The following is a 12,213-nucleotide window of genomic DNA, read 5'->3' on the forward strand; positions in this document are numbered from 1 at the left end:
GGAACAATTATTTTTAAAAGAAAAATTTTTAATTCCAGAACTGCATTTTCAATTTAAAGGAGTACAATGAATCCCAAAGCAAAGCAAACAGCAATTAATCCACACCTAGATAGATTTTAGTGAAACTCCAAAGTCATTGGGGGGGAAAAACATATATCCTTCAAAGAAATAATCAAAATGACATCCAACTTTTTTCAGCAATAAAAGATGCCAGAACACAATGGAATACCTACAGAATGCTACAGAAAGAATAACTAGCAACCTAGAATTCTAAACCCAGCCAATTTATCTTTCTAAAATCAGTGGGGGAAAAAACATTTTCAGACCCACAAAGACTGAGAAAATTTACTGTTTGTAGACTTTCACTGAAAAGTCTACTGTAAAAAAACATCTTGAAGTATTCAACAAGAAACAGTGAGTAAACAGACAAAACCTGTCAAGTAAAACAGCAAGTCATATTTAAAATAACTTGAGTTTTAAAAAATAAGTTATAACGAATAGTAAACATTAATAGGTCAGAAAAGGTAATCTGAAGGGAAACAAAAATATATTTGTTTTATTCAGAAAACAACTGAGCTACTGACCATTTTATAAATACCAATCATATCAATATGCTCTAAAGTGTAGTAAGTTGAAAGATTAAGGATGATCACAAAATGATAGAAACATTACCTTTCAGTCCAGTGTGTGTGTGTGGCAGGGGTGGGGCGGCGAGGATCAAATCCTCTTCAATTATGAGAATATGGAGGAAAAGTAAGAATTACTCCTGCCTCCTCCGTAACAATAAACAAACTGCAATGATAGGAATAAACATTCCAGTAAAACACACATAAAGAGACTAAGTTTACCTATTAAAAGAGAAGACTATCTTAAAGCATAAAGTCCAATGAAATAAAATTCGCAGATTTTAACATTTGAAATACTATATTTTGTTTATGAATACCTAAGTATAAACAGAAAAGGCAACACTGAACTCATAATTTCTTGGGAGGGGGAGGGGAATGGGCAGGGTGACTGATGAAAGTATGTCTGCTTTGTTTATAGTATTTTATCCATTTTTGAAAGGCTACTTGGAGGACTCTGAGTACCACACAAGATGGAGTAAATACATTTCATCTCATTCCTGCTACTAAATATAACCAAAAACCCTGGACAAAATATATAAAGCACTATCAAAAGGCTCTGAAAGGTGGAAAAAAGGTGGTAGCCTGGGTAGGCACTTTGGAACTTGAGGAATGACCTGGAAGTTTCCTGGGGTTTTTCTTTTGCCACCTTTTTACTTTCCTGGTTTGGGTGCAAGAAAAACCTAAAACCTGAAAACATCAATGGGTACAGATGAAGAAAACAAAAAGCCTGCTCTCATAAGCCAAAGGATGGGAAAAGGGTGACCTGTATGAAAAAATCCATTTGATTATACCTGCCCCATTCCAAGTGAACACCCATCCCCATACTCACTAGATGTGGCCAAGACTGTGGGGAGGAGCCCTGTGGACCATCCCTGCCCTGTACTGAGTGACCAGCTGCAAAGAGGCAGCATCTTAACCATCCCAACTAGAGGTTGAGGGAGGATTACAGAGAGAAAGAAGCTGGAGAAAGGGTTCCTTTAAATCTATTAATGAAGTCTTGGGCAGACCCTCAAGCAGACCATGCATGAAACTGACCATAATCAACATGGCAAAGTGAACTATGGGTGGACTACTGCTGAGGTTTCAGATTGATTTCTGGGTAGCATCCAAGTGGAGGTGAACCAGAATAGCAACGCAGAGGCTTTGAAAATTGACACTGAACCACAAAAGTGGGCCTGAACCCCGCTGAACCTAAACAGTTGGCCTTATAAAATAGAAGATTTAAATAGGAATAAGATTCTCATATTACTCAAAATGTCCAGGATCCAGTACAAAATTACTCATCATATAAACTTGAGTAAGAGATATGTGGAAGACCCAAACAAATTTTAGAACTGAAACATACAATAACCAAAATAGAAAAAACTTACCCGATGGGCTCAGTAGCAGAATATAGATGGCAGAGGAAATTATCAGTGGACCTGCAGATCACTAAGAATTAATCTAATCTGAACAGTAGAGACTATAAAGTGAGTAAAAATGAACAGAATCTCAGAGACTTGTGGGACAACAACAAAACGAACATTCATGGCATTAAAGTTCTGAAGGAGAGAAGAAAAAGTACAGGGCTGAAATCACATTTGAAGAAAAAATGGCTGCAAAGTTTCCAAATTTGACAAAAGATATAATCTAGACTCAAGAAGCTGAATGAACCCAAAACAAGACAGATCTAAAGAAACACATGCTTAGTCACATCATAATTGAAAATTAAAGACAAAAAAAAATCTTGAAAGAGGCTAGAGAAAAACACCACATTACCCATAGGGGAAGAACAATGTGAATAACAGTTGTTGTTTTTTTTAATTTTTAGTTATTTTTGGCTGCACTGGATCTTCATTGCTGAGTGCAGGCTTTCTCTAGTTGCGGTGAGCGGGGGCTACTCTTCGTTGTGGTGTGCGGGCTTCTCATTGAGGTGGCTTCTCTTGTTGCAGAGCATGGGCTCTAGGCACATGGGCTTCCGTAGTTGTGGAATGCAGGCTCAGTAGTTGTGGCGCACGGGCTTAGCTGCTCTGCGGCATGTGGGATCTTCCCGGACCAAGGCTTGAACCGCTCTCTCCTGCATTGGCAGGCGGATTCTTAACCACTGCGCCACCAGGGAAGCCCAACAGGATACTTCTTAACAGAAAGCATGGAGGCTCAAGCCTTAACCAGGGGAGAATCCAGTTCCATACTCACCTCCTCTGGCTTCAGGATCTTACTGGCTGTTGGGTGGAGACATCAGTTTCTTGCCACATGAGCCTCTCTTGAGCAAGAGAGGGTGCCCAAGTGGAAGCCACAGTATCTAACTTTGGAAGTGACATCCCATCACTTCTATTCACTACATTACATGAGTTGAATAAAAGCATTCCAGCCCACACTCACAGAGAGTAGATTACAACAGGGCATGAAGCCCAGGAGGTAGCGATCACTGGGGACCATCTTGGAGGTTGCCTACCATGCCACCAACCAATTTATCAATAGCTTTGTCAATCAATTTGGATAGTAAAGAATTCAGTTTTAAAACAGCAGACGTTCTAGTGCCAAAGTATTAAAAAGATCAATTAAATTCAATTTCATGTCTACTGGTAGGCTGAGGAATTTAGGAATGCTATCGGTCAGGAAAGGCTGGGTCATGTATTAGCGACTCAAAAACCTTATGCTCTTAAAATTTACTTCACACTCACGTTGCATGTACATCACAAGTTGGCTGGGGACCCCACTCTGATAGAAAAGCTCTATTTAGATGCTACTGGTCTCCATGGAAGGGGAAAGAAAACTCTGGAGGGCAATGAAATGCTCTGCTCGGAAGTGACACATAGCATTTGATACAACTAACTGACCAGCTGGTCACGTGGCCCTGGCCAAGCACAAGGAGGTTGGGATGTATAATCCTAACACGTGCACTTGAGCCAGAAATACCTGGTGAAAAGTAAAAATGACTACTACAGTCTTTCTGGTCACTAAATTTTCAACCCACTCTTGTCTCCTACAGAGACTACACACCCCCACTGTCCAGAATGGTTATAATGAAAGAACAAAATGAGTGTTAGTGAGATTGTGGCAACCTGAACTCTCATACACTGCTGGCAATGTAAAACGGTACAAACTGCTTTAGAAATAGGTCTTCATTCTTCCTGAATAAATATTAATGAAATTGATGGGTTGTATGTTAAGCACGTAATTAATTTTATAAGAAATGTCAAACTATTTTCGAAAGACAAAGGTTTGCAGCAGCTTGCCTTATAATAGCGAAATCCTGGAAACAACCTATACATCAGGAGGTGCAGAGACAGATTGCAGGATACTCATATAATGGATTACTCAGCAATACATTCAAATTCTGGCAGTGTCCATTCTGTTTTGTCTGTTGCATTTTGTTTTCACAGTCATGTTTATTTCAAAGAATTTTAATCTCAAATTACTCTTTGCACAGCAGCTTGTTCTTACTCTATCAATACTATGCAATTTCATACTTGAGGATATAGTCGTAAAACTCTTATTCTTTCATTCATTTTTTTCAATACATCATTTGGTCGGCCTGCTTGGTCCCTCTAGCTGGCTCTTGATTCCTTGTGTCCAGTGACTGGTGTTTAATCTTTTTTTTTTTTTCCTGTGTAGCGTCTGATTAACCCAGGTTACTAAATATCAGTTCTTTCAGAGATTTAAAGGTCTGGTGTGGGGACTAGTCAGCGGACAAGTAAGGATAACTCTTCTTACTGTGAGCTGTTGCTGAGTGGGCCACCAAGTTATTTCCTCAAATTAAGACAGACAAATCAGACAGGTAGGCAGTAATGAGCTCTATCTTCAGGGTGTCCTGAAGAAGAACGGGGAAAGGTTTCGTCCCTGGTGCGCAAAGAGAAATAGACAGTGGGCAAGTCAGAGCAGATCCCCAGCTCTTATAAGTAGGATCTATACTGAGATCCAAAGCTTTAAGCTTTATATAGGCAGGGCCCCTTTATGTTAGCCAAACTGTCACAGCAGGGTTGTAAGACAGCTAAGGGTGTTTTTGATTGCCAGCTGCCAAAAGATTACCTAATACCCTTAAACATACTAGCATGCACATATTTGTTGAATGAACCATATTATTTAGAAGTGAGTTCTAAAACTAGAGGATCTGCCTACTCTAACTAGAAAAAAGAAAACTCCTACCCTTATGAAAGTGGCTGAGTGCTCAGCAATCAGTATAACTTACTAAATGTAATAGAATCCAGTAAAACCCTCAGCTTTCAAACTTATGCCCAAGAGACAACAAGACATTATGTACCACCCTCCTGAAGGATGACCACACCACTTATGAGGAAGTCTTGCCGCCGCCCCCCCCACCCAATTCAAGCCTGAATTTGGTCAGTCTTGAATTCTAACTACCAATTTATAGAAAATAAAGAGAAACAGGTTAAACTATACCACATGGTTATAATTGGCAAAATCTATTCTGTTTGAAAGGCTCCAGAACATTTCAAAATGCAAACTGTAAAAGGCAAAGGGAAAAAAAAAGATTAAGGGGATATACACAGATTAAAGATACTTACGAGATAGCAATTAGTAACAATGTAAAGTCCTTATTTGGATCCTGATTCAAACAAACTTAAATATCCATGTATGACATTTGAAACAATGGAAATTCGAACAAATATTTACTAGATTTGATGATGTAATTAGTTAAAAAATTGTTTTACACGTGTGACAACATATTGTGACAACATTATGCTTTCTGAAAGTCTGTATCTTCTAGATACAAACTGAAATATTTATGTAAAAAAAACTTGAAGTCTTTAGAAAAAAGTTTAAGAGTAATATAAAATTGTTTAGCTTTGGGACATTCTTGACACTTCCGAACATGTTAAGCTGTTATCACCTTTTTTTTTCATAATCTATCATTTTATAGCAAAGTTAAAACAACATATAGCATAAATGTGGGAATTCCTTATTTCCGTAAAAAGTGGTAGAACAAATTCAAGTAGCTGAAACTGGAAGGTATTCTCCACCCTTCATGCAGCGATATGGCCAATGCCAGAGGAAATAAAATACTAGATGATGCAATTTAATGATTCATTTTCAATCTAATTTAAATTTGATTCTTCAAAATAAAAATGATTCTAATGTTTAAAACTAGCCCTAAGTGACAGTAGCTCCAATCACGGTGCTGTGTTTCCCAGAGCTGCTTTTGAGCTTAACTGAATGCAGGAAAAGCACTGAAACCAGTCTGGCTTATATTCAAATGTGAGAGTCTACATAGCCCAGAAGTAGATTGCCAGGTCTGGACTCAGATAGCCTGTTTACAGCACTGTTCTGGCACTTCCTTGCCCTATGAACTTTGGCCAGTTTCTTAACCTTTCTGTGCCTTTGATATTCATCCATAAGAAGAGGATAAGAAATCCTGCCTATTAGGACTGTCAGAATTAAATAAACACACATGAACAAATGCAAAGCAAATATTCAATAAATATTGGCTATATTTATGGCTCTGAATTCAGGGGTAGGAAAACTGATTCGATAATATTAAAAGTTTTATGAAAATTTAGTTTCAGAAACTAGAACTGTTTTAGAATATTCTCAGGTTTGTGAAATAAGTAGCACTGATTATGCTTAAATTGAACATAAGACTTGGTTGTTATAAATAAAAGAATAGTCACTTGGTTCTTAATTTGAAACTTTTTCCCCATTCAGTTAAAAACAACCCAAAAGATCAAACCCAGGGTGAAATCTGTCCCTTAGTGCTTAAGATTTCATACTAGTTCTCAATACCAAAAATTAAGAGTAAAAAATTGTGCAAAATGTTTCAGTAAAAACACACAATGAAATACTCTGGAAATGACTGATTCTTAAAAACACCTACAAATATAAGCCAGACAAACGTAAAAAAGTGAAACAAGATGAACTATTTTTCTGGTCATAAAATATTTATTAAGGTATATTTTAGGGAATTTAGTGAATATAAAATTTAGGATCACAATATGAAGCAATTTCAATCCTCTCAAAAAGTCAGCCCAGTCCTCAATGCTCTGCAGATGTAAAACCACTGGTGAGACTCACTAAAAGCAGTTTGACTAGTACAGAAGAGGCTTTTCACATGAACATTTACAACTAGATCATCTGAATACCTCTTTTAAGTGCAAAACCACACCACATTACACTAATGCAGCAACAATGCATTCGTATTGTTTTCATTAGTAGTCAGCTTGCATAAAACACCAGAAGAAAGCACAATGGAGCTCACAAAATTGGCTAAAAAAAATGAACCTGTCCTGCAAAACACACACTGTAATGGAAGAAGACATTAAAAATGTATTATGCACACTACAGAAGCTGCGTTCATTCCAACAATCTCAAGTGTCACTTCCTTTTCTGAAAATCAAATTACATGAACCAGGCACAACTAATATTTGGGAGGCAGTGTGTAGCTAAAACTTCATTTAACTAATTATTCAATGATTTAAAAAATCCCCATAAATCTTTTCTGTCCTGAGGTAGTTGCAAAATAAATCATAACTTGGATATCAACTAGAGCTGAGGCTTTGACTTTTTACTCATTAAAACTAGTTGTTAAACTGACAAGAACTACCTTTTGATATTTAAAAGACAGTTGAGAAATGGGCCTCTTACTACACACACAAGATGATGGCTACGTAGGAAAGAGGATTAGCTGCTTCAGAACGTGAGAGATATGGTCCACCATTGCTTCCACCCCCCCCCACCCCAACCATTTTAGATTCTTTATTGTCCAAAAAGCCACGGGGAGCAACACAGTAGAAGTAGACAAATCATCGTCCTTTGCTGTAGCCAGGGAAGAAAAGGTCAAGTAGAGTCTGCAGAACCTCATTGGGAATCATGATGTAATTCTGGCCAAGATCGTGCCGGCAAGCAGGGCAGGAGAACACTTGAGCCTTAAAGGAGCGCTGTAAGCAATCCTAAGGCAAAACCAGAACCAAAATGAAACAAAATAAAAAAACACCTCATTTCATCTGAGGGTAAAGCATATAGAAAGTACTCAACAACCTAGGCTTTTAAACAGAACTAGAAACTTACTGTTTGGCAACAAGAGAAACATAAAACAAGAACAACTGTCAAGGCCTGAATCTGCACTATGAAAATTAACCTACAGACGTGGCTTTAGTTCCACCTCTAACACATACTGTGAGACTTCAGGTAAATGACCACTTTTGTATACATTAATTTCCTCATCCAGTAAAAATGAATGTTAGAATTCTGCATGTTTCCACTAGCCTCACCTTCTAGGCTGGATTTTAATCCTGATCTTTCCTGATAGAGCACAAAAGAAAAACAACTCAGGAATCCCCTGCTTAAAACTATATCTATTTTATGAAGTCAATGTATAATGTGCTTTCCAAAAATATATTTAGCTCTACTTAACTGACTCAAGGTCACATACTAACACTTATGTGGAAGGTCGGTTTCCATTTTACAAAAGAAACTAAGTTCAGAAGTTAGGTCAGGGCACGTAACCACCAGTCAGTAGAACAAGATTCCAACCTTGGTTTGACTGAAATTCAAATTCCTTTTACACCACATTGATAAGACAATATTCAACTCCTCTGGGCATGCTGCCAGACAGAATCTGTTCTAGGTCCCCTCAAGTACACGAAATTATTTCAGTTTGCACTATAATATATGAAACATACATAAGCTGTAACAGAAAATAGCAACAACACGTTACTTTCTTCTCTATTTCAACCCCTCCTCAATAATTTCAAACATGATAGAATGTTGAGACTATACAGATTTGAATTACTATAGAATTAAAACATGGATTCACCACCAAGATGTAATTAAATGCTTCCTAACCAGCAAGGTTCCTTATCTATTCTGCTTCATGAAAAAAATGCTTGTTCGCGTGCTGAAAAGAGGTTTGGAGGTTAGTGTGCCTTCTGGCCTAACAAGGGAAAATGAGAAAGGAGTTCTACTTACTTTACAGACATTGTGGAGGCAATCTGTTGTCACAGGCTGGTAAACTAGCTCCTGGCAGCAGACACACATAAAAGATTGTTCCAATTTTTTCAGAAAATTCTAGAATGGTACCCAAGGAGAAGAAAAAAAGGTTAGCATTTCATAATATATTAAAAGAATTCCAAATAATTGGAGAAAAAAGTGTCAATCCCATTCAGTATGTTTTCTATTAAGAAAAAAATCAAGTAGTGATTGTAACTACAAGCAAATGTGTAATAGCAAACTGCAGAAATCCCATCCATAAGATAGACACATTAGTTTTTAAATCTTAGGACTGAGTTGCAAAGGTTGCAAAGTCAGGACATATGGCTTTAAAAAGTAAACTTCATATTCCAGAGATTACTATTTTTCACTTAAAAAAATCATGAACAGCCTGTCTCAGGTCATTACATACAGATCTATTTTCAAAAAGCTCCATGGTATTCTAATATGTCTATATATATTCAATCTTTTTCTCTTACAAAACTTCAATACTTATTTTTTATGCTTAAAAAGATAAAAGCACTTGGCAATAATACTCTAGTATCTAAGACCCCAAAGAATCAACGTATTTATTTACCTAGAATAATTTTCTGTGATATTTTGCCCCAATCCCCAAATCCCATATTTTCCTGGTGCTACTGTTTACTCAAATTGGGACTAAATTACAGAAGGTCGAGCTTTATAAAGCAAACATGATCAGATGGGTAGTCTATAATCTTCAAAAGCCATTACTGGGTTCCATCTTATCCAAGCTGTTTGTTTAACCTAGAAGGAAAAGTAGTTTTTTGAATAGTCACCAGGATAATCCTCCACTCAGTTATTTTTTGGTAGTAGGAGAGTATATTTTATGTTTGTTCTTTATGTTAATAAAAAAAGTAGAATCTACAGGAATTTCAAGTAAAAAAAAAAAACCCAAAGATTCCATTTCAGAGTTATGTCTTGATAGTAACTTATTTTTAAGCATGGATTATAAAGCTCAAATGAATTATCAATGAAGTGTTATTCAACACACTAGAAGAATATACCAGTTAGGGGGAGATGCGGAAAAAACTTAACTTTAATACCAGGTACCTTCTCTCTGACAAACTACTTTGTTAATGACTGATATTTCCCCAGTACCTCCACAGTGCCTGTAATATGAGCATATTTAGTATCAACATTTTGATTTCCTACAATGTACCAGGCACTCATCTACATAGCAGTAATAAAAAGGCCAAGTCTCTGCTCTCATGAACTTTATATTCCTTTAGGAGAGCAGATTTTTAAAAACTCAGCTTCAGATAGTAGTATCTGAGGAAACAACGCAAATTAAACCAAGAGTAAGGAGGGTCTATTGTAGAAAGGATAGCCAGGGAAAGCCTCTCTGAGGAGTGTAGTATTTTGCAGAAACTTACAAGATATGAAGGAATGAGCCACACGAAGATACAGAGAGGAGAATTCTAGTCAGAGAGACGGTATATGTGTAAAGGCCTAGGAACAGGAACAGGTTGAGTGTGTTTAAATAGCACAGATGTCACTGTGGCTAAAGCAGTTTGGGCCTGAGAGAGCAGCAAGAGGAGAATGCAGAGGTAGGTAGGGATGGATGCCAGATCATATAGGGCCTTGGGAAGGTGTTTGGATATAAGCATACATATGTAATATATGCATTTATTTAAAAGTCACTGCTGGCCAAAACCTGATTTTTCTGGCTTACTAAATGTGTTCCTGATTTATCTGAAAAGAAAGGGCATGAAACCTACACAGGGCAATAGTACATAAATGTTCAGAGTAACCACTAGCAGCAATGTCACAGTCACCTGACCTAGGTATAGGTATGTAAGATCCTGCCACCAGGGGCAGGATTTTTATTGTTTCTGTTTGTTTGAGAACTGTCAGTTGGTGACTTTCACATAAAAGTTACATTGAAAGAAGAGGTTGAAAAGTATACTTGATTTGCACATACCTACCAAGTCTCGCAGGATTTGACCACTTCAATAATTTGTTAAAATTGATAAACAGGGTATATGAAAAGCCACAGATTGAAGCCTAATACACGTCCAACCCAGACAACAGACGCGCAAAAGAGAACTTCCATGTGCACTCAGGTGGCATTATCCTTCAACTGTATCTGCTACTTTGTCTTCTGCCCACTCACAGCTGGAACTCACCTGAGTTATTACTAACTAGCTGTATCCTCTCCAACCAGAAAATAATCAGACCATGACCAACAACTGCTTGCTGTTTCTTACTTGCTCTAAGTGAAAAAGAATCTGACGTACCAGAGTCAGACTCTCCATATACCTGGTTCTCTTGGCTAAAAAGCAAGTAACACTTCTCACAGAGCTAACTCACTTTTCTCTGTCCTCTAAACATGTAAGTCTCATTCTACCCAAGGACAACCCAAAATATCACATTTATAGATGAAACAAAGAAAAAAAACCCTCCAGTATCAATCCAAAGGGCATCTGATAAACCTCATTCATTTCTAAGTCTACAAACTGTATCAGGAAGATGTTTCCATAATGATGACTATTTGTCAAACAAAAAGCAACATAAAAACTATGAGAGTTCCCTCTAAATGCACATAAAAGGGGCATATAGATACGCATTAACGCCATTTCAGACACACAAGAAGTTCTGGCCAACGTACTCAGAAAAATGAAGAAAACATTGGAAGGAAGAAATTACTAAAAAATGACAAAGTGGAATTTCAAGAGAGGATACTAGACCTCACCCACAACAGCAGCTTTTCTTTTTGAAGAAAGAAGAGTACCAATATTACACATGACAAGGGGCTAATATCTAAGAAAACAAAAGAATCAAATTTATAAGCAAAATTAGAGACAATAAGAACAGTGAGCAAAGAATGAACAATTTACATTTGAAACCCCTACCTTTTGGGATTTGATAAGAAAGCTTCATTGCAAAACACAGCTTAACACAAAACCCAGATGTCAGTTAACCTTGAAATTCCTTTTCACTTAAAAATTTTATCATTACCAAAAAAAAAAGGAAAAAAAATCCAAAACATATGAAATACTTAAATAAATGCTGGTTTATTTTACTCCTAGGTTGAACATGTGGGCATTGAAAATTATGCTGAATTGCTTAAGACTTGTTCTATCAGGTAACTTTGAGCTATAACAAAACTTTCCTGATGAATTTTAGATTAAACTGAATGTGTTCCACAACTGAAAATTCTTCCTATGAATAGCACCTCACCATAAATGATCAAGTTCAAGCACAGAGAGGTCAAAAAACCAACATCTAAGAGGACAAAAATCAATTTAAAAGCATCAAGTGCTGCCTCATTTCTGAAAGGTGGCCGTACTGGGTGAGAAGATTAGATAAAAGGACCAAGTTTTAACTGACTTGTGAAAATGATAATTCATAGGGAAAATATTTTTCATCATTTGTTAATATTAGAAACTTATTAAAAAATATTTACATACTGGTCCTTCCACAAGAGATGCAAGAACTTCATCCCATAGCTTCTGGTTTTGATGATCTTCTCTGATTAGATGTTGTTGTTGAGGGGTTAGTTGGAAAGCCTCAACTGCTTCTGCTGAATCTGATGCTTTCGGTACTTTGGAGGCACTTGGACAATCATCTAGATTTATTTAAAAATACATCAGCACACTACAAGTGGTTCTAAGCAGAACTATGAAACGAAAGAGTAAAC

General features: G+C 37.0%; 1 protein-coding gene across 2 annotated transcripts in view; it reads right to left on the reverse strand.

The window, feature by feature from the left end:
* Positions 1-6,486: 6,486 nt before the first annotated feature.
* The window catches only part of UHRF2 (ubiquitin like with PHD and ring finger domains 2), a 75,171-nt gene continuing 69,444 nt past the window's right edge, over positions 6,487-12,213 (reverse strand). Inside the window, exons 14-17 of one of the 2 annotated variants that reach the window (XR_004476492.2) lie at positions 11,984-12,141; positions 9,130-9,317; positions 8,532-8,630; positions 7,494-7,513 (exon numbers count right to left, since the gene is read on the reverse strand). Coding sequence is in view for 1 of the 2 variants with exons in the window: in XM_004279120.3 (XP_004279168.1) it covers positions 7,367-7,513; positions 8,532-8,630; positions 11,984-12,141 (404 nt within the window). In the remaining variant the exon portion in view is untranslated. Of the gene's footprint in view, positions 7,514-8,531; positions 8,631-9,129; positions 9,318-11,983; positions 12,142-12,213 lie in introns of both variants that reach the window. The other variant, XM_004279120.3, reaches the window with a different exon arrangement.

This window comes from Orcinus orca, chromosome 6, assembly GCF_937001465.1.
Source record: "Orcinus orca chromosome 6, mOrcOrc1.1, whole genome shotgun sequence".
Lineage (NCBI taxonomy): Eukaryota > Metazoa > Chordata > Mammalia > Artiodactyla > Delphinidae > Orcinus > Orcinus orca.